This window comes from Crocodylus siamensis, chromosome 1 (genome assembly GCF_052110815.1).
Source record: "Crocodylus siamensis isolate JL-2025a chromosome 1, ASM5211081v1, whole genome shotgun sequence".
NCBI lineage: Eukaryota > Metazoa > Chordata > Crocodylia > Crocodylidae > Crocodylus > Crocodylus siamensis.
The window spans coordinates 4,537,912-4,562,525 of NC_143395.1; the positions used below are offsets into that span (position 1 = coordinate 4,537,912).

Below are 24,614 nucleotides of genomic sequence, written 5' to 3' on the forward strand. Positions count from 1 at the left end.
GACTGATCAATTGCTGTGTTCATTCCACTCCTTCTCCAGAATATGCTCATCCCAAAAGCAGCTCGTCATATTACAGTCTAGTAGTTTTAAGTCTTCATTTGTCGACACTCTCACCTCTTCATAACCCTGGTCACACAACTGGTCCTGTTCGGTGGGCTCTAGACTTATCTTTTAAGGCCGGAAAAGACCATCCTATCTTGATCCCTGCATAACTCCGGCTAGTGTTTCATCTGGCAATTCCTGTATCCAAGCCAGGGATTTATGTAGAAATCAGAGCATCTCTTTTCGGAAACAGATGAGTCATGGGACTCAACCAAAATATTACAGCTCCTAAACATACGTTGAGTGGCAACCAAAGCAGTTATTCTGTTAATACGTGACAACTGAACGCTCATTGTATCTGCTCCATTTCAGGAAAGATGAGCGTTCAAAGGGACTCTTTCTTAAAGAGTGGACAATGTAATTTTGGTCTCACTGATGTCAGTGGCAAAGCAGCTATTGATTCTGCTAGGGGCCGGGTTTCTTCCATGGCCTTGCAATTGCTTTGGGGGCACGCATCCATCTGAATTTAATGCTGAGTGGAATTTATTTATTCCAAGCCTTTAAAAAAATGCCTGGATTTCAAGACCATAGTTCATTCAAAATTTAAAAGATAGTCAATATTGATAATCCATCAAATATTGGTCTACTTTATATCCATACCTCACTGGCTCCTCTCCTTCCTGCTTGGAGTTGGGGTGCCCTGGCATCCCTGTACATTACCTCACTTGTCTATGAGCCCCAAGGGACTGTTTGGATAGTCAAAGGTCTATAGGGTAGAGTGAAGCCCTTTATTGTGGACACATCCCCTACATCTGAAATGGAGATTGGGGTGGAATAGGAAAAGTTACATCAGCTACAAACTACTAGGGGGTTCTTCCATTCAGCGGGAATCTTCCGTTTGCTAGTTAAGTTTGCAAAATAGCCCTACAACAGTTTGGCCCAACGCCTCTCGTTCCCCAAGCAGTTGCACATAATTGCAATGAAAACTCTCTCCAGGAGAGAGGGGATGGAGATCTGCATCTTCTTTTTTGTGGCATGGGTCCCTCTGTCAGTGGCCATGGAGGTAGCATTGGGCCCCTAATGAACATTACAGTAAGACTGAGCAAGGGTTAAGGTGCCAAAAAAGCACAAGAAGGAAAAGCACACATGAGAGCAAAAGAGAAACACAGCTAATAATGGCAATGGTGGGGGGTGGAGGAGGAGGAAAAAAAGGGGTACAAGAGAACAGCAGGTAAGAGCTGCCACTGCAGATTGATCATTATACTGTCATTGTATTGTGGTTTAACTATCTTAATTTGTCAGCTTTTACAGAAAGCTGAGTGGGTCTGAACTATTAGCTTTCCAGCAGATTGGTCTTGAATCAACTTGGAAAATTCCATAATGAGGATTTAATTCTTTGTTAGGTTTTGTAGGATCACTCAAAGAATAATATATATTCTATCTAATTGTTGTTAAATTGTCTCATTGGCTTTGATTCCTGAAATCGCACTGGACTTTTCCATAAGGGACAGCTCCTTATTCAACTCTAGTTCATCTTCTGGGAAAAACAAGATGGATCATACAATTAGAGATGAAAGAAATATATTGGCCCAGTGCATGCTTGAACCTACAGAATTTACTTAGGCTGCTGTACTTTATTCGTGCATATAGTCTTATTGAAATGAATGGGCCTGAACTATTTCTATACTTATGTATATAATATGTATGTATATAATATACATACTTATGTATGTATATGGATATGGATATGTGTATCTATATATACACACACACATATATATTATATATTTTTTATATATATATATTATATATATTATGTGTGTGTATGTATATGTGTATGAAACTATGAAACTATATATACACACACACACACATAAATATATATATACATATACTATATACATATATGTATAAATATACATATGCACATTATATGTATTAGGTATATTACATATACAATTGCATTACATATTTTTGGATCTTACATTGGTGTAATCAGGAAGATATCTATTAAGTCACTGTGTTTACACCAATGTAGGATTTGAATCAAATATGGGCACAAGTTGCATGGACTAATTTTGCTTGTATGAGAGGTTTGTGGAACTGATCCAAAAGGCCATATCCCTGCAAGGTGAAAAAAATGAACGAGGTGGAAAGAAGAAGAAGATTAAATAAAATGGATTAAAAAGAAAAAATCTTAAAATTTAAGGAGCATAATAGGACATGTAAGAAAGGAGAATTACACACAAATCTGAAGGCTGTAAAAATGCAGCGAATCTATTAACGTACAAATCATATAACTGAGCCACAAATATTACCTTTATTTTGAACAGAAGACGTATAAGTTAACAGACAACAGAGCGTGCCTTTCCGAGCTGATGACAGTAACTCAATCATCTGAGCAATATTCAGGACCGCATCTGTCATCTGTCCCTACTTGGCTTGGGGAAGAGGAGGAGAGCAGACGGTTGCAGCTGTCTTGCAAGGGGCACTGTAATTGTGATGATTTTCCATTTGGGAATACATGGGAGGGGATATTTTAGAAGCAAGCTGTCTCATGCCCCAGGAGTTCATGCACTCACGTCGTGGGGCTGCCTCTGAAGCTCTGTGGCTACCCTGCCCTGAAATGAGAGTGCTTCCTTAGAAGCACCTGTCCCTGGGATGGCAGGAGCTTGGTTCTCATCTGTCCCTCTGCAATGCTCTATATTTATGTCCACAGAAAGGGCCTTTCTGCTCTGTCGGAGAGGTACAGAGAGGTCACAGTGTGAACGAGACTCAAGCCCAAGGGCACCTCCTGGGAAGTGCTCCATCTCCTCCACTCCCATTAATTTAAAAGAAGACAAAGCCATCCAGTGGTGGATCCAGGACTTGGGGTGTGGGAGCATCCACCCCGGCTGCAAAGTGGCTGCACCCCTATGGAGCCTCTGGGGATTTTTAAAAAAGCCCCTAAAACATTCAAGAATCTCTCCTCACTTCCCCGCCCTGCTCAAAGGCAGGTCCCCTCCACTCCCCTCCTTTTCCTTTGCTTCTCTGGCTGCCTGCTCCGCTGCTTTTCCCACTGTCCTGGGGGAGTGAGAAACGTCCAGGCCACTTCTGTGTACTCCAGCCAGGTTGCACAGGGGCTGGGCTGAGCTGGGAACAGTGGTAGCCGCAGCAATGATGGAAAGGGGCTCCCCTTCCTGTGTCTGCTCTCAGGGAAGCCCACCCCAGTGTCCATCGCTCCTGCTGCTGACGCTTTTGCAAACTGAGCCCAGCTCCTGTGCATCCCAGCTGGAGCAGGTACAAGTAGCTCTGAGGCTTCTCCCTCAGCCAGGACAGCAGGGAAAGCAGCAGTGACAGGCAAGGCGGGGAAGAGATGTGCCTGTGAGCATGGAGGGGAAGGGAGGGGGGCTCTTACAGACTTCGGGGACTTTAAAGAAGTCCCTACAGGCTCCAGTCCAGAAGCAGGGTGCTGCCGTGCCACTGCACCCCCTCTGGATCCACTCTGAAGCCATCTGTGGAGGCGTGAAGATGCCCTGAGCACAGTGCTACCGAGTGCTTGTAGCCAGGTGTGCCTTACTGCCGGCAAGCTTTGAGCACGGTGGTCCAGGCAGCTCAGTCCGCATTTCAGCTTGGGGATACCAAGCAACTGTGTTTCCTTCCAAGTCTAGTGGGTGTACAAGGTTGCATCCATAGATAAGTTGGCTGAAGCAAGAGTTTTTTCTCTGCAGCTCTTTTAAAGGGCTCAAATTCTTTTTTCTTTCTTTTTTTTTATGCGCGTCTCAGCTGTTTGAATGACGAATGGCACTCTGAGGATTGAGCATCTGTTTCCCTGGGGTACCTGGATTTTATTTTCTTGGCCCTAAGCACCTATGACGTGAAGTCAGTGGGAGCTGGGAGGGGTGCTCAGGACTTCTGGGCTTATCCACAGTGTGTCAGTGGGTACATCTACACGGGGAAATAATCCGGGAGCAGTAGAGTACTTTACCGTAAACTCTCCCAGGCATGTGTCTACACTGCGGCGCTGGCACTGAGAGCTAAGGATCTCCCAGGCCCTGCTCCCTGATCACGAAGTGGGGGCTGGGAGCTCCCTGCTGTCTGGGCAGGGGGACATTGTCTGCACCCAGACTCTGGTGGTGGAGCCCACCCTGGCAGCAGGCAGCTCCCTGGGGGAGGGAGCAATCTCCTGCTCTCTGCTTCCCAGCTGAGTAGGAGCACATTTGCTCCCAGTCAGGCATCTACATGTGTGCTACTGTGCAGTAAGTAACCAAGAGTAAATTTGCTGCTTGCATTTGCAGGTGCTAAATTTACTCTTAACTGGAGCAAATTACTGTGCAGTACATGTCTGCACGTGTAGACACAGATACTTACTATGCAGTAATTCTAATCTCAAGTAAAGCGTCTCATGTAGACGCGCCCAGTGAGTCCTGGGGACAATTGGACTGAGCACATCTTGTCCCCATCTGAGTCTGCTGGAAGCTTGCTAGGGAGGCTGCTTGGAGCTGTCCCTGTTGCTTGCCATTGAGCTCTCAGTCCCAGGCTGGCCTGAGGGCAGGTGCTAGGGGTGAGTCTGAAGCATCTTCCAGGCAGAGTTTGGGCTCAAGAATGTCAGCAGATGTGTGTGGGTGGGGAGTGCTCAGTCCACTTCCTTTCACCTGCTCTTGACAAGATATAGAGGCACTCTTTGAAAACCCAGAGGGTTCAGGCTGGATATTCAAAAACTGAGAGATTAAAAGATACTGTAAAACAAAGGGTAGGAACACACCACCCTTACAATGAGATAATTTAACCTGGTTTTTAATCCTGTGTAAATTTACCCCATCCTAAAGCAAGGGCACAAGACAAGGTGTATGCTGTAGATGTTATAACAGTGTCTGGGCACTAGGTGTGTGGAGGGAAAGATGGTTTTCACTGAGCAAAGGCTAGGGGAATAGGTGCATCACATTGGGTGAGCAGTGGGAACGGGAATTTACCCTGGATTTGAAAGATTTACTGCACTGTAGGGCTAGATGTATGTCTGCTTTACTTTAACTATGTGGTTAAGCCACTCTCTCAATGTGCATGACAGTTCCCTACATAGTACTTTGCTCAATTCCCAAAAGTACTCGGCAAGCTGGACTGCCCTTCAGACTGGTTAAATCACTGGCTTTCTTTTGTAATTCTTTCTACAGTGGATGAAAAAATTCTTAATATGATACTTTCTTCTATATCCTGTTTAAATATCATGTACTAGAGGTGCATCAACATATCAGTTGCCTATCAGATCGACACTCATAAAAGGGGAAATGACATTATCAGCTATCAGCCTTTTTTGGCTGTTGTAGCTGATTAATGTTGACCGATAATTATGCCTTCTGGCCAAGGCCCTGGACACCAGGGTTCCCTCTCCCCCATGAGGCCAGGGCCCCCAGATGCTTGGGTTCCCTTGGGAACCAGCAGGTTTCCCTGTGCAGGCGGGTGCAATCTAGCTCGTAAGGGGTCCTGCTTGGGGCTGATGGGAGTGAGACGTAGGGGGCACCACATGTGTGTGCACGGCCTCACATCTGCACGTGGCCAGGAATACACCCAGGCAGTGTGGAAAGCAGCTCCCTGCAGGTAAGTCTATGGAGGGGAAGGGGTGTGGGGAGAGATCAAGGTCCCCACAGTGAGGGAGGGAGTGGGCAGGGGCAGAGGCTGCCCAACAAGGGTGGTGCACGGGACCCAGGGCTTGGGTGGAGAATGGGATGGAGCCACAGGTGGCTCATCCAGCAGGCACGGGGGGGTGGCAGAGGTTTATTCATGCAAAGCATTTTAAAGTAAATCAGTTATTGCAGGGGTTGTCAACCGGGGGTATGCATACCCCCGGGGTACTTAGAAAGGCTGTAGAGGGTATGCGCAGGGGTGTGTGTGTGGGGGGGCGCAGATGGAGTGCACTCCAGGGCATGGCCATGGCGTCTCCCCCAGCATGTTCCTACAGTTTGCAGTTTACTCCGTGGGCTGCTGATGAGCGATGTGTGATTGGCCCGGCCTATTATTAGCCTGCGGAAGAAGGCCGGGCCAATCAATGAGTGGCAGTGCAGGGCGGTGGGTGGTGATGGCAATTTGTCCCCCTCTGCCCAGTGCTGCCGCTATGTGCACCCCCGGAGAGGGCATGAGGGTGCGTGCCTCTGGATCTGCGCGGGCAGCAGCTGTGGGCTGGGGCTGAGTCATGCCGGGCTCTTCCCGGCGTGGGCAGTTGTTGGGCTGTGCTGCACTTGGGCCAGGAGGCAGCGCTGGGAGGAGGGTTGGGGGGCTACTCCCTCCCTCACCGTGAGGGCCTCAATCTGCCTCCCCCTAACAAGAAAAAAATATAAGGGGATACAGGAGTTGAAACTTTGAGTCAGAAGGGGTACATTTGAAACCCCTGTGTTAGTGGATTGGCTGAGATGGTTGCTTAATAATCGGCTATAGGTATTGGCCGAGAAAATGTTTAGCAGTGCACCCCTATCATATACACGTCACTGATGTCTCTCTCACCTCCCCTTATTGAAAAGAAAGGCTTCTGGGGGTCTTACTAATGGCTACCCATCGTTCATACCCATCCTTCTTACTTACTGAGGGCAGCCTGAGAGCACCGAAGAAACTCCCTCTTCTCATTTTACAGAAAAGGGAAACTGAGGCACTACTATTGAGTGGTTTGCCAAAAATTAGGCAGGGGAGCCTGTAGCAGGGCCAGGTATAGCATCCAGCTCAGCCCATGCCTATACCTGTACTGCTGGCTTTGTAGCAGTCAATGGGGACTGCAATAGGGGAAGGTTTTCCTACTCCCCCTCCCCTTTTTTTTTTAGCTCATTTAATGGGTAATATAAAGAACATGCTGGGGCCGCCCAGAGCTCCAGCTCTGTGGGCCAAACCTGAAGGCCTTGGTAGAGAGCACAAGCAGTGATGGGTATGTGCTTGGGGCCTGTGGGAAATGAGCTTGTTGCATTTTGGAGGCTGCCAGAGCTTGTTTGCTTCTGCTCCCTTTCCGGCTGGTCCCGTACGGTGTAGTCTGAGTGCAGGGGACAGTGTGGAGGCTGCCTACAGCTTAGATAAGAGGCTCGCAAGGAGAATAAATGCATTTCTCAGTGGCATCAGCCAGCCCGTTCTGGCCTCCTGGTTTAAATAACCAGCCTGCTAAGAGCTAGCAATATGCTATTGTGAAATGGGGGAATGATCACACTGAGGGGTGCAAACCAGGCAGAAGTAAATCACATACCATAACTGCCATGATACTGTGACTGAATGGGGCCCAAGTGTAAGGGTGCTACCTAGGGAGATAAAAAGCTTTCCATCAGTTCCTGCCTCTGCAACAGACTTCCTGGGTGACCTTGGGCAACTCACTTAAGCCCAAATTTGGCATTGCCTTTAGAGGTCTAAGGGCTCTTTGACACTTCAGAGGCACTCAGGGTTTCAGACCCTGGATCCACTTGAGTGACCAGAGTGGCTTTTCTTAGCATGCTGCAGCCCCTTATGCTTTCTGCGGTGCTATTCCAATTTGGAAAGTTAGCGATGCTGTGCAAGTCCCCGACGAACCACAGTGAGAGCGACTGACCCGGGGAGAATCCACCCACCTTTTAGCCCAATAGCCAGGTGGTTCAGAAACATGGCTAGGGAGCAGGAGAGTCAGGCTCTAGGGTCTTGCAACCCATATTTCCCTGCCATCCTTCCAAGTAAAGTGCCCAAGGACCAAATCATGAATTAGGCAGGGCCAAGGGTGTTGTCTGGTTAAAACTCAGTGGGTGGTTAAGGCACAAGATATGTGGGAAGGAGGGGGAGTCTCTGTGGGTCCATGTGAGACCACCACTACCCTGGTGGGGAGGGAAGGGGTTCTTGCTCCCATTCCCAATGCTATCTAGCCATTTCATCCAGTGCCTGTTGACTGCAAAATGCAGACCAGTGGTGGGTAGACGTGCCACCTCTGACATGGGCAGGAATTGTTACCGTATCCCTTTGCAATGCATTATAGGCCAGAACCTACCACCTTTTCGCTACGGCGATGACTGTTGCCGTCCCTGAGCCACTGATTAGGATTGCTATCCCCCTAAACCAGCGGTTCTCCACCTCTTTAAAATGCAAGGCACTCTTTGGAAAATGCCAGCTCTTAATCTTTACTTGTTTCTTTGTTTTTTTTGACTGCATAAAAAATATTAGAGCATTTTTTTCCTCTGGCACAGAACTCGGAAAGACAGAAGAGGTCAGACTGGCTTTGACACTCCGGATTCCTCTGACATTTCTGGGTTTATCCTGTGGATCAGGTTAGGTGTGCAAACAGTGCGGCACCCTTGAAAGGATCTCAAGACACTTTCCTTGAGGATCACTGCCCTATACAGATTCCCACAGATTCCCAGACATTCAGGTTTGGTAGAAGTGGGGCCTGACTGAAGTCTCATCCTTGCTGAAACAAAGCCTGCTTCAAACACCTTTACAGGATCAAAAGCTTACCCTGGCGTTGTCAGTAAATCAGCTTCAAGAGATGCATCTTGGGGGATTCTTCCAAACCTCTCTTTGGCTAGATAGTCTTATCCTTTGGCTGCTATGCAGGTGCATGGGTTTTCAGTGCCCCATGAGCTGTTCCCATAAGGGGAGTCAGGTACAGGTTTGCATGGATAACAAAACAAGAGCTGCACAGCTTTAAATGATGACTGAATTCATTACGGATTTTTTTTCTTTTTGCTGCTGCAAGGGAGAACACCATAATAGAAGTGGCGAGGTGGCCTCAGGAAGCTACTGGGCATTTCCCCCATTTTAGCTACATATTAGGTCTCCTTCCCCAGATCACAGGTACATCTCACAATCCTTAATGCACACCACCTCGCCGGGAGGGAAGGGTTAGTGTTCCCATGCGAGAGATGGCGAATGAAGGGCAGCTGGGCTTAAGTGACTTAACCAGGGATCTCCGAGCAGACTGTGCCGGAGGCAGTCCCCATTCTGAGCGACGGCGGGACCTTCAACACCAACCGCCCCCCCGCCCTGTGTCTCACTTTATTCATTTGTACGCTCTGGGCACAGACTGCTCCCTACAAAGCATCTGCGTAGCATCCGGCGCAACGGGGCCCTGTCCTCGGTCGGGATCTTGAGGCTCTGTTATGCAAATAACAAGATGGGGGGCAAATCTCCAGGGTCAGGAAAAGAAGCCTGTTAAATACGGCAGTGGCAAAAATCTCAGAAATTACCTTAATCAGAGGTGTGACGGACATCTTCCTCCTCTTCCCCCCAGCTGGTCCCTGCATGGCTTCCTGCCCCGCAGCAGGGTTTATCGTGCGGGCAAGTCCAGCTCGGGGCCTCTCCTCTCCTTCCAGTTTCCCTGCGGCTGGCGCAGTCATTCAGACGGTGGCCTAGATTAGGGGCCTTGAAGTGGGTTTCAGCCAGACTGATGCTAAAGGGGCTTCTGGGGCATGTCACACTGAAGGGGTGAAAAAGGAGGGTCCCCGCCCCCTGCTTCTCTCCTGTCTCACCTGCATCCTGGCTTGGGCTTTTCACACCCTTGCAGCTTAAATCGCCCGCCTCCTGCTCCATCTTCCTGGCACCCAGACATCCTAGCCTCATCTGGCTTTGGCTCCCTGCTTGATTTCTAGCTCTGAATCTAAGGGTCCTGCCCCAGTGGCTGGTATGCACTGCCCATAAGCAAAAAGCCTAGCCCTGGATCTTGCCTTTTACATGCAAGTCCTCCTACCATCCCCTCGGGTCCCTTCCCTGCTGCGCTCTGCTCCCTCCACCTCTCTCTCTGTTGGCCCCATCTCCCCGCTGGTGCCCGAGGAGGCCGGCACAATGCCTTTTGTATGGCGTGCCCCTCCCGTAGCCGCCCCACCCCGGCGCTCGGCCCTCCCACCTGTCCGTGTCCTTTACAAGCCGTGGCCATTGCCGTGCCTCCTGTCCACCTCAATCACAGCCGTGACAGCAGGATGGGGAGCTGTTGAATTACACCTCTTCAGCTGTCCTGTGCCGGGAGGGCACATCTCAACGTTATCCCCTTTCAGACGTGCAGCAGCTCTTCGCTTCGCACCAGAGCGGGGCCTGCTGCTTTTAAGTCTGGGCAGTTTCCTAGCTGATCTAGCAGGCGAGGACAATGGGGGGTTTCTAATAACAGATGCACGTCACCATAAAATCAAGCGGAGGCAGCAGTGCTACCGTGGAGCCCCAGTGCAGTTTGCAACCAGCATTGGCTGAGCTTTGCAAGACCCAGGCATGGCAGGGAAGTGCCCCTGTCTTCCCTGAAGGTGAAATCTGAGCAAAGGGCCAGATTTTTTGCTGGAGCTCTGCACCCAAAGGGGGGCGATGCGGGGGAGTCTCCACCGTGCCTTTGAAAAGCTGGGCCCAGCAGCGGGGGGCTGCGACCTTGGGGAAAAATCTAGCATGTGTGAAAAGCCAGGTAGTAAACCTAGCATGTGCAAAAAGCCGTCTGATCCCAATGCCGTTTCCTGCCCAGGGCAGGGGGTCGGACTCGATGATCTGATGAGGGCCCTTCCAACTCTAGCATCTATGAATCTATGTAGTAAAGCAAAGGTGAGATTAAAACCTAGGAGTCCTGAGTTTCAAGTATCTCATTAGGCCTGATCCCCTCTATTCCCTATCCAGCTCTCATGGGCCATTATTGCAGTGTCTGCATTCAAGCTTCCGAGGCTCATTTGTTCTTGCAGCACCTCTGATGAGGACAGAAGCGCTTTTCCCCTCTGGGCCCAGAGAAAGATGGGAAGATTTGCCCAGGGTTTCATCAAGAAAGTCCGTGCAGACAAGGGACCTGGCTGGGATGGCCCGGAGCAGTGTCCATTCACCTCCTGACACCTTGTATCCTCTTTTCCAGAGGTGGATCACATTCTGCCTCCAAACCGACTCTGTTTTTGGTTCCCTTAGTCCCGGGGCTAGTGCCGCAAGCACTGACATGTCACCACAGGGTTACCCTGGGGGAGAACGGATCAGACTTATGTGAACAGATGATTTTTACTGATAAAGCTGCTGATTTTGGTTTAATAATGAACTAAAAAAAAAAAGTCATTAGGTTAGATGATTTGATATTTTGACAGGACATTTGGAGGGTGGGGAGGAGAGGGGGGAATAACCCACATTTTTATTCCAGTTGACATCTTAGTTGTGTTTCCCTTTCAAAGTCGTGGTTACCTGCTGGCAGAGTTGCAGAGCTTTGGTTTTGCATGTGCCCCACTGACTTTGCACAACGGGGCACCAGACTTCATGGCCGCTGGCAAAGCTGTGGATCACACAGTATCTAAAGTGCACTGGCACTTACACCAGCGCCTTCCAGAGAGCTGGAAGCCAGTGTAATATGTACGGTGGGATCCCCGTCCGACTGAGGCTGCTAGTGTCACAGCACGGCAGTATAAACCAATACTGATAATTAACAGCGAACGCCATCTATATAATTGCCTTCAGTGTCAACAAAAAGGGAAAACCATGTGTACAATCGAAGAAACTACCTAGATGTAAAAAAACCCTGCTCTCTTCCCCCTCCCCTGCCTTCCCCCCAATTTATTTCCCATTAAAAATACTTTAAATGAAATTTTTTCTGGAGGGGAAAAAAAAGGGACATTAACCAGCTCTATTCAAGAGAATCAGCTGATAGCACTAACTTTTTAATTTGCTGTTCTGCAAGCTAAAATCTTCCTTTTTTTAATTTTAAAGAAGAAGCTCCTGCTTACAATTCTCTTTAGTGAGGGTTGCTCATCGATAATGTGTCACCATCCAAGTCCACGATGCTTTTCTAGGCGTAGCAGACGCAGCTAAAGCAGAGCTCTTGCCTTGAAGAGTAAGCAGTGCACAGTAATATCACACAGAGAGTGCCATTCATAGTGGGGATGCTTTGGGGAACAGGTGGGTTTGCAGTGCTTTATGAGTCAGGACGAGGAGGGGGTTAGGCATACGGAGGTCACGCAGCACAGGGGCAGCCTGAAAAAGGCATGGACAAGCTGGGGCAGATGCTGAAGAAAAAGGAGTGAGTGAAATTTCACCATCTTTGCAGTGTTCAGGATAGCTGAACTCTCTGCCTCGGCAGGAGAATAATAATGCAACTTCGTGTTTTTGAAGCATAGCTGTTGTTTTGTCCATCACAAGTGGCTCTCACCATGGCAACTTTGGTGCTGTTACCAGGAGAGCATCAGGTACTCAAGGACTGACAGTCCGGTGGGACCGACGCATCCTGGGGCCACCCTGAATTGGTGGCACGACTGAGAGGAGTGCTGCGTATCGAAACACTAGGCATTGCCCCTGTTCGCTGCCTATGCGCAAATAAGAGAACTGTTTCAAGCCCTCTTGGAAAACCTCAAACCAAAATACTTCAGCCGGAAAGCAAAATGCGATGATTCAGGGATGCTGTTGCAGGTGTCCTGGGAGTGGGAACTTAGTTCGGTACCTTGTAGGCCAGGTTTCCTCAGTGGGCATCTTCCAGGCATCGCCCCGTGGTTTCACGTCATGGAAAAAGGACATGCTACATGCGGGTAGTCAGTGGATGAGATGCATCACACATTTATCTCTTGGTCTTTTATTGTGCAATTCCTTCCAGCCCTACTTTTCCATAGGTTTTATGGTTTTTGGCTCAAATCAAGTGCTTGCTTAGCTGAAAACTTAGCGACTGAAAAAAATAAATAAAACAACCCACAGTTTTGGCAGAAACTCTTGGATGCTTATTTTGCTGGGTATCTGACCCTAGCTGACTCCCTGCCCCTGGGGCAGGGGGATGAACACGATGATCTTGCGAGGTCCCTTCCAGCCCTGACGTCCAGGAAATCTATAAACATTTTCACCCAGCCCTAGCTGACACCCTACATGTCTGCTGAGCTTTGATCTGTAAGCAGAGATAGCCCAAGCCAAAACTAAATTTATTCCAGATTCATTCAAGATTCTCAAAACTGGCCGCTCCTTTGGCATCAGGACCAAACTTTTACAACAGGGAGGCAGGGGAAAAGGCTGTCCAGGGAAGTTGTGGCATCTCCAACCTTGGAGGTGTTCAAGAAGGTGTTGGTCATGAATGTAGTTATGCCTCTCCTCTGCTATGGGTATTTCCCATGCTTCTGGGCTTTGCCGGCTGCCACGTGGGGCTGGGAAGACAGTTTGCTCTGCAGGTCAGGGTTTTTCCCCTTTTTTTGGCCTTCCTTGGAAGCATTGGGTGTTGGCGGCAGCCAAGGATGGGGGTCTTGACTGGGGTGTGGCAGTGCTCCTGCTGGGATTTTTAAACCTGGAGGATGCTTGCCCCGCTTTTCAGGGTCAGATGGGTCACCATAGCTGGGGGCAGGAAGGAAGGTTACCCCACGGTCAGACTGGCACAGACTGTGCGGGGTTTTGCCTTCCTCCTCAGCAGGGAGTGTGGCTCTTTTCCTTGGATCTCTTGAGTGCTTTTAACAGCTTTTCAGCCACAGGACACTGGCTGCCATGGTCCCCTTGCTTTATCCGTGGCAAGTTTGGGTGTTGCATCTTGTGGTATGTCAGGGTTGACTGTGTAGTATTTGCTATAGGTTTGACAATGGATTTGTATAGGATGGTTAGGACAGGGCCGATCCTGCCTCAGGCAGGGGGTTGGACTAGATGAGACCTCTGGAGATCCCTTCTAACCCTACTTTTCTGTGGTGCTATCATTCAAATTAGAGATAAAAGCCTTTGCTTTTGCCACGCTGCATGTTGAACACTACTCATGGGCCACGCGATGAATAATGTTAATGTTTGCCAAATAATTGCTTTGCTGAGCAATTCTCCTGCAATATTTGATCCTCTAGTATTAAACAAGCAAACAACTATCTCTATACATGAGGGCAGGCTGCTGGTTGAAAGGCAAAATACATTTACCAATACAAAAGACCTTTTGTCTAATTAATTATAGAGATTTACTTAAGCCCCCTCTCCTAGGACTGCATCTAATAGCTTCTTTAATGATCCCAGAGCTTTTACTTTAGTGTCTTCAATGGATATTTGTCTTATGAATTCTCCCAGCTCTTTATTCAGTAATATATGTTTGACAGTGAACAGTTGATTAGTGAAAGGGCTTATAAATATTGCACCTCTTTGTGTGCCTTCACAAGGGTGCACTGGGCTGAGTGAAAAAGAGGAGAGACTATCTGAGACTGAAAGTTTTTGTGATAGGAACTTCTGCAGCACGATAAAAGCAAAGGCACCACACAAGGTTTCATAGATTTCACAAATTTCATAGACATTAGGGCTGGAAGGGACCTTGGGAGATCATCGAGTCCAGCCCCCTGCCCAAAGGGCAGGAAGTCAGCTGGGGTCATAGGATCCCAGCAAGATAAGCATCCAATTTACTCTTGAAGGTGTTCAATGTAGGTGCTTGAACCACCTCCGCTGGCAGGCTGTTCCAGCCCTTGGGGGCTTGGACAGTAAAGAAATTCTTCCTTATGTCCAGCCTGAAACGGTCTTGCAGGAGTTTATGACCGTTTGACCTCGTCATCCCTTGGGGCGCTCTGGTGAATAAACGTTGAAGGGGCCTCTTTTCTTTATTTTTTGCTTTTTAAGGAGATAGCCTGCGATGTTCTGGCAGCAGGAAGTCCTTGGGGTGTGGTCCTATTCAATTCAACATACTCAGAAGAGTGAAGTTGGGCACATCACTGAATGGGAGACCCTTTGCGGGTATTTCTACGTCAGTGGTTCTCCAACTTTTCAGACTCCAGGCACCGCTCGGAAAATGCCAGCTCTTAGCTTTCACCTCTTCTTTGATGACAGAAAAATAATAGAGCGATTCTGTTGCAAAGAGAGAGACCACAATAGGGCAGATACTATGGATTCCTATTTGGATTTATACTGTCACTCATGTGGAAGTGTTTGCACACCTAACAGGGCTTGGCACCCTGCACAACCTTTAAAAGGATCTTGCCGTATTTTAGGGTGCCAAGCCCCCCCGGTTGAGAATTACTGCTCTATGTGCTGCAGGATGTGGTATCAGGATCTTAGGAGTGTACGTCTGTGTGATTCCCCAGCACACAGAATAGCTGGTAATTTCTGGAGGAGGTTTCTGGGATTATCCTGATCCCAGTGGATTTTTTGGAGGCTAGCACTGATGTTTCAGCAACGTTGCAGTTCAGGTGAACACATGTCCCTTACCTTATTCCCCTTGAAGTTTCAACTATATACCGTATTCTTCTTCACTTCTGGAACTACCGAACTGGTTACAGTGAGCATCTCTGCATGAGATGCTTCCTGCCGAGATGTCTAACTAGCTGCACAGTAAAGCATCACCGGTTTGCATGTATGGAGCTATTAGGCTTGAGTCAGCTAATTAACTCTGCAGTAGGCTAGTACCGCCAGATACAAATACTACCCTACAGTGGAGTTATTTACTCCACTGCAATGCACATGCAGGCGGTGACAGGACTGGCTGGGGCATGAAGATGCTTTAGTGTGGGGGCTGCCTGATGGCTAGCCCTGCCCTGAAGCACCCTTGTGCCCCAGCCAGCCCCTCCACAGCACATTGAGTCAGATGGGAGCAGCCCCAGGCCGGCAGGCTGGCCCCTGCATTCCCCTACCTGCTGCGGCTGCGTTGCCCTGGCTCAATGTGCTGCGGTTCTGGGTGCACATGTAAATGCTGCACCTGGAAGCAATGAACCCCCCAGCCTGAACTGCACTGGAGTGTGTGTTGCATTAATATTCAGTGTAGATGTGCCCACTTAGTGTTACTGTGAGCTTTTAAATATCTGTCTTGTTGCATCCCAGCCTTTGCTGCATTTCAGTGATTGAGGAAACTATTTTTATACCGTATGAATGCTTTACAGAGCAGTTTGCGATAAAGGGCCTCTGTAAGTAGAATAGCAATGTTCATTAGACTCATTTTTATTTCACAGTGGTTTGTAATGTTGCTGATCCTGGACAGCGTAGCAGCCTCTCTCCCCTCAGAGATAATGTCGGGCTGCTCTCCACTAATCCAGTCTCTCATGGAAACATCTTCCTATAACTTGGACCACCTTTCCCTGCCTCCCTCTTTTTGCATCTCTCTTATCATAAGAATCAGAAAATAGAAGGACCGGAGGGGACCTGTAAGATCATCAAGTCCAGTCCCCTGCCGTGGGCAGGAAGTAATTGGGCTCAGATGAGCTCAGTGAGGTGCGTGTCCAGCCTCTTGAACACCTCCAAGGATGGTGACTGCACCACCTCTGCTGGGAGTGTGTTCCCGAGTCTAGATACCCTTATGGAAAAGAAGTTTTTCCCTTATGTCCAGTTTAAATTTTTCCTCAAGTAGCTTATGCCCATTGGGCCTTGTCCTCCCAAAGAGGGTCTTTCTGAAGAATTGCCGGCCTAGATCTTGGTGTTCACCCTTGGCATACTTGTAAGTGGCTCTAAAGTTCCCTCTGCAGGCTTGCTCTTGAAATGGCCCTTGCATCCTTACCTGAGAAGGGGTTTGGATTGATTTTTGCCCTGCATGGACCAATGCCATCAGAGCAGCTCAGGGACTTGTCTGACTTCCATTACTGGTGGAAAGCTTCGGTCAGCAGCAGGCACCCTGCTGCATCCCTTACACCGTGATGGGCCAGGCTGCAGCCTCTTCTGCATGCCTTCCAGCTGGGAGTCCCTCTTTGCCAAGGGATTTCTCTGACTGCATTTGGTCCCCTGTGCTGCTGAGTGGGATGGGGCATAGCCGAGGATCTCTCTCTTTGGCTGTGTCTTTATTTACCTCGGGCTTGGCCGAAGTAGCTTAGAACAACCATCGCCGTAGTGCCTCGCACCTGCTTGCATACTTGCGGGGGTGGGAGGCGCAGATGCTGGGAGCTGCCGAGTTTGGGAGCCACGCTGGAATGTGGCCCTGTGACAGCTGACCCTGCCTGAAACCACTCAGTTTGTCTCTGCATTGCCGCTGGGGAAGGTGTCATAGAAAAAGTCAAGACCCCAGGAGGAGGCTTGAGCTTAAATTGCAAGATCGAGGGGTGGGATTGGAAACCAGGGTTCTTGCTATCTCTGGGAATATCCCCTCCTTTCCAGCCTCCTCTCCCAGGTACTGACCTCTGGTCTCCAAGGGATTCATAGATGTTTGGGTTGGAAGGGACCTCAGCAGGTCATTGAGTCCGACCCCTGCCCTGGGCAGGAAAGAGTGCTGGGTTCAGACGTCCGGCTAGGTGCATGTCCAGCCTCCTCTTAAAGACCCCCAAGGCAGGGGGGAGCATCACCTCCCTTGGAAGCCCGTTCCAGATTTTGGCAACCGTCCCCATAAAGATGTTCTTCCTGATGTCTAACCTCAATCTGCTCTCCGTCAGGTTGCGGCCATTCTTCCTAGTTCCTGATCTGCTGTTTGTTGTTCCTGTCTCCTGGATCTGCTGGGCTGACCCGGCAAGGTGACCTCAAAGTTAGAGCCAGTCCATTCCCAGCCAGTAATGAAGTCTGCTGGAGCTACGAGTCCCAGCAGAAGGCGCCTGAGAAGAGCAGAGACACTGCCCACTTTGCACCCAAACTGCGGGTTAGTCACCTGGTAGCCCCTGATTTGCTGGCCTCCAGCGTGGAGGTTGGCCCCTGGGCATTTTCTCCCTTGGCTGTGGCTGGCTTTGGCCTGTGCTATGTAGACTTTGCTGGTATAACTGCAGCCATAGGACCCTGCGTATACTTACAGCTGGTAGCATCCCGGGACCAGGACTTACCAAAGCAACTCGGCTCAGAAATATAGAAGACAAAACTTACTGCCAATGTACCCTTATATTCCTACCTGCTTCCTGACCTTCAGACATCACGTAATCAGAGCCCACCTACTCGGAAGGGGCTATCGCCGTTCTTTGCTCCCTGCCGTCTCTTCTACTGAGTGTTTCCACCAGCCTGTTAGGGGTTCAGAAAAGACTGCCATGAGGCATCTTTATCTTCTCCAAGGATAAGTGAGCTGCGGTGATGCCTCTGGCTTGGTTCCCGAGAGCTCTGGCGACCATTGTGCAAGCAAGATAAGCCGTGCGTACCATCTGGTGGTGCTCAGCACTGACACGTATGTGGTGGGAACAGCATTAAAAAAAAATAAAATAAAGCACTCAGCCAGGATTGTGTCCATTTTCTTGCGTCTACCCGTTCTTTGAGCATTCTGCTATGCTCTATGCCAGCCGTTTTCAACTTTTTTTCATTTGCAGCTCCCTAAAAAAATTTGAAAGGAGGTGCAGATCCCTTTGAGTTGTAAGCGTGGGTATTCACATACTTTTGATTGATCAAAATCATCTTTTACAGACCCCTTAGACATAGTCTGTGGACCCCTGGGGGTCCATGGACCACTGATTTATGCTATGACCTAATTTAGGTGTTTAAACGGTACCTGGCACCATAGTATCTAAGTACCTGGTAGGAATTATCTTCATGGCAGCCTTGTGAGGTGAGAAAGTGCTATTACAACCACTTAGAGAGGAATTGCAGAGGTTAAATGACTTGACTACAGCCCAACAAGAAGTCTGTGGCAGAGAGGGGGACTGAACCTGAATACCAGCTTAGCACCCTGACCACTGGGCTGCCCATCCTTTTTGGGTGCAGGGTGGATTTATGGCTCTCACATGCTTTATGACAACGGGGGGCACTGAGTGTTATAAAGATGTGATGCACAGGAGTGCTGGTCAGGGAATGGCCTTTATTTCCTTGCTCCTGTCCCTTTGCAAGGGGTGGGATTACAGAAAGTTAGAAGAACCTGCTTCACGTGGCAGAGCTGTGGGCCGTTGGCTTCGAGGGGCTGCTCAGCCGCTGCCTGTGTTTGCAACAGCACCCACGGTCCTGAAGTTCCTCACTGTAACTCGACCAAGCTGAGCTGCACAGCTTACGGCCAGGGCAGCTGCTGCAGGATTAGAGCGGGGACAACAGAGGTGATTGCCCCCTGTTGACCCAGGTGCAAATAGGGAGGAGGGTGATGGTCCCAGGCTGCTATTTCTTCTGGTGCCCAACATATAACATCCATGGGGCATGTCCTTTTATCAGGGCACTGCCACCTTCACAGGGCATGCATCCCCGAGAAGGAGGCCCCCATGCAGAGTGCACAGGCTGCACTTCTCCAACAAAGTCACATTCTCCATAGGATCCCCCCCCACACACACACATCTATAAGGGGCTGCTTTGGGTTTGGTCTCAGCTCTGCAGAAACCCATCTATGATGCAGCATTATGGTCTCTCTCTGTGGACCATGAGTGTATCTGCCTACCAGGTAGGGACATAGCCATGGAAGAAGGTCCTGCGGGTCCTCTTACCCAGCACTAGCAGTGGAGTCCACAGGAGAAGCAGAGTGGGAAGAGGCTGGATTTCCCCATAGGGGTTATATCCAGATTCTGCTTTTCCCCCAGCGAAGTCTCACTGGAGCCATTTTTTTTTCCTGGCATGGGAGTGCCCTCCTGATGGGCACGTTCCCCTGCTGTAAGCACAGCTCCACTCTTCGCACTTCTGCAGGACTGGGACTTATACGGGGCTCCCATCCAGGTCCATCTGCAGGTAGGCCATAAGGTTCACAGCCCCAGGTTGGCCCATAACCATCCCAGTTGCTTTACAACCGCCTTTCAAGCCAGTTTGGGGGGGATTTGCAACCACGGGGTTTATGCAGCATTTGGCAGCACAGCAATCCCCACCCCCTCGACCGCCCAAGCACTCCCCCCGAAGACTGCAAGGGAACAGAGCTTAAAGGATCAAGTCACACTCCAGATCCAAGCTTGGCACTGTCTATAAGAGCAGGGAATTACCGAGTTATCACCCAGGGAGAGGGACATCTTCAAACCCATGCTGTACTCTGGTACCTAATCAAGAAGAATTGATAGCTCTGCAGTTTAACAGGGGGAACAAGATAACTCAACACCTTCCCAGGAGATATATATATATATATATATATGTATGTGTGTGTGTGTGCATATATATATATATGTATATTTATATATGTGTGTGTGTGTATATATGTGTGTTTGTGTGTGTATCTATATATCTATATCTATATATATGTGTGTGTGTGTATCTATATCTATATCTAGATATATTCCCTGACAACAGGCCACGGGCTCTTTGTAAGCTCCCTATCTTGCGCCTCTGTGCTGTAGCCTGAGACACCAGCACACATGCCTGCCCTTCTCTGCCGCCAGTTGTTGCTCTGGAGGTTTATACAGCTGCTGCTGAGACAGGAGAACGGGGGGTGGGGGTGGGGGTACAGCATTACGAGCGCCTCGATCCCGCAGGAGAGGTCAAAGGCGAAAACGTTTGAGCCGAAGGAGAAACAGGTGGATGCAGCCCGACGGAGGGAACACTGGCACTTTTCTTTATGTTTTCCCCCCGCTGTACTGGGAGCGGCAGGAAGTGACTGCCAGAAGAGCATTTGGCTGTACTAGGTTAAAAAGGAAAAAAAAAAAGGATGCCTGTGCTTTATTTTCAGAGTCTGGCTATTCTGGGGCAGGGGGTGGAAGGCTTTGTACTGTTTGTTATGTTTGTGATGCGATACTAAGAGCCTTAAATCCAAGCACAAGTCAGTAGCTATCAGGGAGCCAAGGTGATTAGGGCACTTTTCTTTCCTTTTGCATGTCCTTGTGCCAAGGGAAGCAGTAGGAGACCGGGAGTCTGATTCTGCTCTACCTATTCGGCATGTAGATGGATTTAGGTGCTTAAGTGTGATTCTGTCCCACCCTGCTAGCGCCCCTGAAAAGCAGTTCATAGATTTCATAGATATTAGGGCTGGAAGGGACCTCGGGAGATCATCGAGTCCAGCCCCCTGCCCAAAGGGTAGGAAGTCAGCTGGGGTCGCTGCCAGAGTCGACTTTGTTGCCCACAGGGGGAATAGGATCTGGCCCTGGGCTTCTCTTTTCTGAGCTGGAGACTTTGCACAAATCATTTTCCCTCCCTTAGTGTTTGCCTCTCCTCCCAATCTTAGCCTGCCCCGAGGCTGAGTTTTCCCAACGGCTCGCACAGCGAGGTCCTGACAGCGGCTCCGTGAAGAGCGGATCGCTCAGTTGACTGGCAATTTTTGAAAAAAATCTTTCAGGCCAACCTGAAATGGAGCATTGACTTTTTCGATTCTCTGAAAAATCCTTTGAAATTTCCCTTGGGCTTCTGATTTGCCAACAATATTCAAAATAGTATTTTTCTGGGTTGGTTGAATGAAACATTTCATCTATCTAAGACTTAAATATTCCTTTCTGGATTGCAACTTTATTTTTGGAGGTGTTGTTGTAAGCTTTGTAAATACAGCTGAAGGGAATCTCAGTGTGAGAAGTTGTTTCAGATAGAAAGACTGAAGCATTTCATTTAGAAAAAAGGTGACATCAAAAATATGGATTTTTATTTATTTATTTATTTTAATTTTGTGTGCTATGCAAATGGTGCACAAACCAAAGACGAATTGGTGCAAAGTTTTGCGGTCTCCGGGTATGCATATTTTGCAGGAAAAGTTCACGTTGGAAAACCCTGCCCAACTCTACCCAGTTCTGTTCTTTACTGGAGTTTTGCTAAGCGCTCCTGTAGCATTGATGGTACTGGATGCATGATCGTCCTCAAACCTTAGTAGCTTTTCCATGTGATGAGTAAATATTTACGTAAGTGAATAACAAGATTCAATTGTTAAAAAAAAAAAGCACTTATTCTTTCATCATAGAATAATACTAATAAAAGTTCACTGTTCAGTCTGGCTGGTTGCATGCAACTCCCTGGCCTGTTAGATATTACGTGTCGCCATGTATCCAGCCAATGACGGTAAGAGTGAGTGTGGTCCTACTTGGTGAGGCTGTCTGTTCTGCAGCTGGACCTTGTAGCTCTGGAGGTTTCTGGTTGGATCCCAGGTATCAGACAAAATAGCAGCCATCTCAATAAATAAGGCATAGGTGGGTTTTGAAATGCTGCACGCTGCCAACATAGGACAAGTTTCCTGTGTTTGGAGAAAGTATGTTATCCAGTGGTTACTAAAAGCATATTCTGCAGTGCTTTGTCCTGCGATGTTGTAAGTGGGTCAAACCCTGGTGACTAGTGTGACTGGGACAGTCCCCCACCCCTCTGGGCACTGATATGGGGAAGCATGAAAAATTTCAGCTGCCTCCAAAGCTCCAGTTGTGCTGTCCCAGCTGCCCCCCAGCTCTCTTGTTACCCATCTGCCAGGGGTCCTCTGCATGTAACAGAAATGTGAAGATGTTTTCTGTGCTAAGTGGCCTAAATCTGTGTTTTTTCAGCCTCATTTCAGGTCTCTGAATGCCACCTTCCCGCGTCACTGTGTAATAGCCAGTGGCATTCGCTTAGAAGTAATATCTCCTTTCAGAATGAAGCAGCACATTTTAATAACTAGGCAAAGGTTATGCAAAGATGGAGAAGAAAACTGCCCTCAATGCCGCTTATGTGAGAAATGCTTTAAGAAGGACAGGCTTCATTGTGCTGTTTCTATCTAGCTCTATGTGGGAGCGTCTACATGAGACGTTTACTGCGCAGCAGACCAATGAGTTGTGCAGTAAATATTGCATGTCTACACGTGTGTCCCTATTAGGCTGGATTCAATTAATTAAAAAACAACAACCCACAGCAGTGTGTAGACGCTGCCCCAGCCAGCCCCTCCGCAGCACATTGAGCCGGGGGAGCAATCCCAGGCTGGCAGGCTGACCCCCTGAGCCAGCTGGGGGTGCTCTGACCTGGCTCAACGTGCTGCAGTCTGGGTGCACGTGCAAACAGCACACCTGGAGCAATAAACTCTGGCGCAATAAGCACCGGAGTGTATTGCTTTGCATTAATATGCACATGTAGACGCGCTCAGGATGAGGTCATATCCGTTCTAAGAGTGGCTCAAGGTCTCTCCTAGTATCACGGCAGGGCAGAGTTAAGGTTATTCGGGTACCTTCACTGCACAGCTAGGTCTAGCCATGTTTAGAGTCCTTTTAAGAGTCAGCTCTGAATGTCTTGCTGATTTGTGGAATTATTTGTAATGGGTTTTGACCCTTCCCCTTCGCTCCATCTTAATAGCTTTACAAGTGGGAGTTTATTCAAGGCTGATAATGGATCTGTAGGTTTTTTTAAACCCAGGAGGGACCATTAAATCATCAGGTCTGACCTCCTGCATAAAGCAAGCTGTTGACTGTCATCCAGGATGAAACAAGCCCCAAAAGACTTCACAACCGAAGAGACAGAAAACTCTGGGCTGTCCTTAAGGGATATTTCAAACATTTCCCCAGCACAAACACATTTATTGTGAGATTTTTTTTTTTCCTTTTGGCCTCGGCACGCTTCACATTGAAGTCAATTTGCACGATCAAAAATGTGTCACTTGACTCCAAGGCTGAGCAATGTGGCGGCCCGTTATTTCCCCTTGTCTCGTGGTGAGGCGAAGACCAGAAGCAGGCTGCTGCAAGCTCTGTTCTTTTATGTGACTAATACTCCCAAATCCACCGTCCCCAGGGGTTCGGGGGTCACTAACAGCAGTGGCAGGCTGCAAGAGTGGGGTGAGGGGGGGGGAACTGTGCTCGCCTTTCATTCACACGGGTCAGCTGTCCCACCTGTTCCCCCTGCTTAGACGTGGGTAGCGGGGATGGAGGGGGACGCTGTGCTGATGGCACATTACAGAAAAACACAGCAAACTGAAGGAATTTCATCTGAAATGCTAGAAACAAATGGGCACCAGTCTAGCCAGAGACAATGATAGGAATGAACCCAAGAGCGTAGGCGGCTGGGGCTCACGTGGGAGGCTGGAGCATTGCTATGGGAGTGAGGGACCAGGCCAAAATTGAGTCTTGTAATGAAAGACTTAACAGTGGGCGAAACGCCAGTAGGTGCAGATTGGAGGCTTGATGCAGATAACCGGCAAGGCGGTGGCTGTCCGTTCAAGCTAGCTAGGCCTCCGGAGAGTGCAATATTGACTGAAGAGGTTTCCGCAGAAGAATTTCCTCCTATTAAAGAAACGCCTGGGGCGTTACTCCATGGGCTTTTTTAATGTAGGCAGTCTCAAGGATGGCATAGATCCCCTATGAAAAGAATCGCCTTCCTTCAGTAGCCCTGCAAGCGTTACAGTCCTTTCGAATGACCCGGTTGGGACCATCTAAGTAAATGCATCTCTGTTGGGGGGTAGTGGCAAAGTGGGTAAGCTCTGGCTCTGGAGGGCAGGATAAGGGCTAAAGGCTGCCCCCAGCTATAAATAGGTACCTGGTCATTTGAGAAGTTCAAGGCATTTGGATGTGATGGTGGCCACATCATTCCCTTGTGTGCTGTTGGCTGAGCAAATGGTTTGCTCTAATGATACTAGCCGAATGAGACCTTCTTATTGCTAACGAAGCCAGTGTGGTCATCATGGTGTTTTCCAAAAATAACTAATGCTGGCTAGAGGGGTTACCTGGAGCATCTGCGCTGCAGAAATGCCAGTGCATGTCACAGCAAAAAAGCCGGAGCGGCAGATGGTGGTGTGGGGCAGGGCACTGAGCCAGGACTTAGGGTGCTTGGGCTTTGCCATCAGCTGCTTGGGCACGCCGCTTCATTTTTCTGCACCTCTGCTGCGTTATTTGTGACATTGGGAATGTACCTGGGCTTGGCCCTTGTAGATGGCAAGTGTCACAGGCTTACCCCATCTCTTACCAAAATGGTGCCTACTGTAGCTGAGTTTGAACTCATTTGGGGGCTGTTTCTGCTACATCAAACCAACTAGCCTTCAGGGTGTCAAATCTGGGACATGGTCCCAGATGCACCATAGACCTTCCGGACAGGAAGGAGTCCAC

The 24,614-nt window shown here is 48.9% G+C and overlaps 1 protein-coding gene across 2 annotated transcripts in view; it reads right to left on the minus strand.

The window, feature by feature from the left end:
* LOC149872512 (interleukin-17A-like) overlaps positions 1 to 9,756 on the minus strand; it is a 55,733-nt gene extending 45,977 nt beyond the window's left edge. Inside the window, exons 1-2 of one of the 2 annotated variants that reach the window (XM_090030559.1) lie at positions 9,477 to 9,756; positions 9,195 to 9,356 (exon numbers count right to left, since the gene is read on the minus strand). In XM_090030559.1, coding sequence (XP_089886685.1) covers positions 9,195 to 9,344 — 150 coding nt within the window. In that variant the 5' untranslated portion in view covers positions 9,345 to 9,356; positions 9,477 to 9,756. Of the gene's footprint in view, positions 1 to 9,194; positions 9,357 to 9,476 lie in introns of those variants that run through there. The other variant, XR_016439643.1, reaches the window with a different exon arrangement.
* Positions 9,757 to 24,614: the final 14,858 nt, after the last annotated feature.